General features: G+C 37.0%; 1 protein-coding gene across 1 annotated transcript in view; it reads right to left on the bottom strand.

Annotated features, from left to right (window-relative positions):
• The window catches only part of mtm1 (myotubularin 1), a 15409-nt gene extending 12260 nt beyond the window's left edge, over window positions 1-3149 (bottom strand). The window contains exons 1-2 of the mRNA XM_010794669.1: window positions 2947-3149; window positions 839-1021 (exon numbers count right to left, since the gene is read on the bottom strand). Coding sequence (XP_010792971.1) covers window positions 839-1021; window positions 2947-3066 — 303 coding nt within the window. The 5' untranslated portion in view covers window positions 3067-3149. The remainder of the gene's footprint in view (window positions 1-838; window positions 1022-2946) is intronic.
• Window positions 3150-4042: the final 893 nt, after the last annotated feature.

Here is a 4042-nt window from a genome sequence, read left to right as displayed (position 1 = left end):
CTATACAATAATTTTCTGATAACGATAAAATAGCCCCGCCTCCCTCTCCCCACCTCTCCTGCTGCTGGGCTGTCAGAAGAAAATAAATGTTAACGGAAACTCTGCCGCACGGTTCCCTCGTCCATTGGAAGAGGCGGAGAGGTGGGTGTTTTTCATCTGCTGGTGGACAGTCCGGAGAGATATACACAGGGTTGGGTTGTAACGGAATACATGTAACAGGGTTACGTAATCAGAATACAAAAATCAAGTTTACTGTATTTAGCTGGCGTTACATTTGAAAAACGAGTAATCTGATTACAGTTACTTTCGTAAACCTGAAGTGAATACATTTTGNGTAAAAACTGATTGTGGGTTCCGGCGCGCGCCATAATAACGTGAGAGAGGCAGAGAGCTGCCTGCAAAATAAATGATGGCTCAAAGTTCACTAATGAACTTTGGTTTAAAAAAAAAAAAAGCCAGACTCCAAGAAGAGAGTTCATTAGTGAACTTTGAGCCATCATTTATTTTGCAGGCAGCTCTCTGCCTCTCTCACGTTATTATGGCGCGCGCCGGAACCCACAATCAGTTTTTACCGTCAATGAGTTCGGTTCAGAGGATAAAACACATAGGCCTAAACATAAATTAAACTCGATATTCGTTCACTTGAATTTCACTTTGAATTCTTGGATATTCTCAATGGGTGAATACATTTTTTTATAATAGTAATAAAATAATTATTAATTTTTTTTTAAATGACACCAAAGCTTTCTCAGGGTGGGCCAATGAGTAAACTGGGTGGGCCTGGGCTAAGTACGGCAAAGTACTTCGTGTGAAAGCGGCTGATGACTCTTTTTCTGACCTTAACGTGTTCTAGCCAATGTGTGGACTCTAGACTGGACAGCCAATGAGAGTCCTCCACGTTGGGGTACACAATGTCTTTGAGCTTCTTCAGGGACTCCCTCATGACGTGGATGTTCTGGATGTCCAGGAAGACCAGCTCTGCGTTTTGGTACTCGTCGCCCTCGTAGCCTCCTCCTGTGGCCTGGGGAGGGACATCAAGATACAACAATAAATGAAACCTTCTGTTTCAGGAAATGTTCAACATGGGGCCCCCGAAAAACATTAGGATTCATTACACAAATGTATTAAAATTGGTTTTTTTCGAATAAAAGTGTTGGTCCAATGGATGTTTCCCCCTATATGATGGTGGACAGTTGCTCAGGGGAATCTAAATATGATTAGCTATCATCCTCTCATTTATTTATATCATGTCTAATTTATTGTACATTTTCACTATATATATCTATTTATTCCATTTGTTTATATAATATGTGTTATTACACATTCCTACTTTAATCTTCTTTTATAATATAAATATATTTTTTGATAATTTTTTTTACTTTTGATTGCAGTCATCTTTAATTTCTTATGTTTATGTAAATATCTTTAATCTATTTAAAGTTATTTATTTAATCTTTCAATAGCACATTCTTACTTTAACTTATTCTGTGTATATAAATATTTTATTTTATTTATTGCATATTCTCACTTTTAACCTTTTATTTTGTTTTTTTTATTAATTTTTTTAAATGGAGCAACGATCACAAAACCCAATTTCCCTCGAAATAAATAAAGTACTGATTTGATTATGATTCTCTAGGGAAAATACTAAATACCCATAAAAGAGAGTATGTTTAACTGTGACGAAAATGTTTGTGTTTCAAGCAATGCAGCTCATGATCCAAAATACTAACTGATGCCAAAATAATACGATGAATAAATCTCTGAAATTGACAAAAAATGTTCAATATGTTCGGCACAAAATGATTTTGTTCTAGGAGTACATCATATTTTCATTATTTTGACGTTTATATACTATTGCAAACAGATACAGACTACAGGAGATGACCATGTACGACACCCCATGGTAACAGAGCAGCCTGACACACGTTAAACATGAATCAGAAATGTAATCTTTATAAATGTTGATACTGAAGATTCCACTCCCAGGCCTTAATCCTCAGGTCAGATTTCAAAAGACTGAATATGTTTTGTTTGTGACCTAGGTAGTTTGATTCTTTCATTATCTCCATGACTAACAAAACAGATATTGTGGCACTCCTTGATTATAGAATATCTTGAAACGAGTCAAGCTAGTTATAGTTCCTTCTACTGTTATGAAAACATCCTGATATTAACGCATGAGATAAATAGTCGGTAACAGAATTCTCACAGATGCCGGCTAAACAACTGTTTCAGAAGAACAGTTTTGCAACAAGGTTTTGTCAAAAGAGTCAAAGCTCAAACGGAGAGAAAGAAAATGTGAACCATACGATGGAAATATCGCGTTTCTGTTTGTTTTATGGATGCATGTTTTATGTTTGATCATAAAAAAGTCTGTTTCCATTGCACATTAAGAACTGGCATTTTTTTCAATCAATACATTTGATGAAAAATACTTCCTACCCCAGCCACTAGTGAAATACAAAATAAATCATTTTCTTTATGTGCATAGAAAATTGGGATGAGAACACAGACTTACAACATTAAAAATATATAACGGTAAAATATATAAAAAATGTTGAATGACAATTTAATTCTGATTTTGTTTTATACTGAATACATTGGGATTTTTGACTGCTGGTCGCACAAAACGTGACATCATTTGTCATCTTGAAACAGTGGATGCTATTTCATTTTTTATACTATTTGATTAATTGAAAATATATTTTAATAGATTCATTTGTAATGCAAATAATCATTTATTTATTTTTTTCCACTTATTCTCACTCTATTCAAAGGAAAACCGCCATGCCATAATAACAGTAAGCTTTCTTAGTAGTGACCTCTCCATCTGCTGCTTTCCATCCCCCTCAGTGCCGCTGTTTCTGACAGCCTGATGGGGGTAAGTGTTTTCTGTCAGACCACCCCTTTGACCCCTGAGAGTTCCCCCCACCCCCCCCTCACCTTGTTAGCCACAGCGTTAACGCTGGGCCGCGCGTCGAAGATGGTGAGTTTGGGGGTGTCGTTGGCCTCTCTGATCACGTCCAGGTAGCGCTCGTCGTCTTTGTTTCTCTTCCCCGACATCCCGACCAGAGGCTGACTGCAGCGGACGATCACCGCCTGGTTCTCCCTGTGGATCCACGACAGAACCTGAAATACATTCAACAGAGTCAGGTCGATTGAAAAAGTAAAAAAAGACTGAATAAAAGCACAACGTTTTACTGCAACGGACACGAGAGCAGGCTGATGAAACCACAGTTTAGACTTGGGTGCACAATTATTGTAAATCTTATCGAAAACGCACTGTGGACTTGTATTCAAATTGCAGGGAGCACAATATTTGTTAAAGGCTAAATGTGTGTTAAAATAGTATTATAGTAGTTTGACTAGTTTGAATGAAGTATTATGGAGCAGCAGAGATAACCCAGCCTACAAACCGTATTCTCCAGAATTAACAAAACATATTGGTTTGATATAGATCTTATTGGAAGAAATAAATAAATCGCACCAAAATAAATTGTATATATTTGTTATGAGAATAAAGAGGCGACAAAAAAACAATCCCTCCAACATAATATGAAAATTGAAATACCAAAAGATCGCAATTAGCTATTATTTGGAGGAGTGGGTCGTATTAAATGACATACTATATCACAGAAAGATTTAAATATAGCAGTGTTTCCCCTACCATTGTCTTGGCGGGGCGCTGCGCCCTGCCAACGGAGCCCCGCGCCCTGCCTGAAATTCAAGGTGTTTTTTTTTTTTGTTTGTTTGTTTTTTATTTAAATCTTTTTTTTTTTTATTATTTAAAAAAAAAAATATATATATATATATATAGCACCAAATTGCAACTGAAGTAATCTATCTACGGTCACGTTTCACATTGAACATGTGCTCTTTTATTAAATAAACTAAACGCCTATGTTATTTATCCAATGTGCATGTTTCAGTGTCCACTGCCTTGTGTATTCACATTCTCCCTCCGCTCTGTTTCTGAAGGGCGGGGCTCCGCTCCACTCCCTCCCCCCCCGCACACACGCGAATGCACACACTCCCAATC

Source organism: Notothenia coriiceps, unplaced genomic scaffold (assembly GCF_000735185.1).
Source record: "Notothenia coriiceps isolate Sejong01 unplaced genomic scaffold, NC01 NC01_scaffold00037246, whole genome shotgun sequence".
NCBI lineage: Eukaryota > Metazoa > Chordata > Actinopteri > Perciformes > Nototheniidae > Notothenia > Notothenia coriiceps.
Note: the sequence above shows the minus strand (reverse complement) of the source record. Positions and strands in the feature narration are given on the sequence as shown.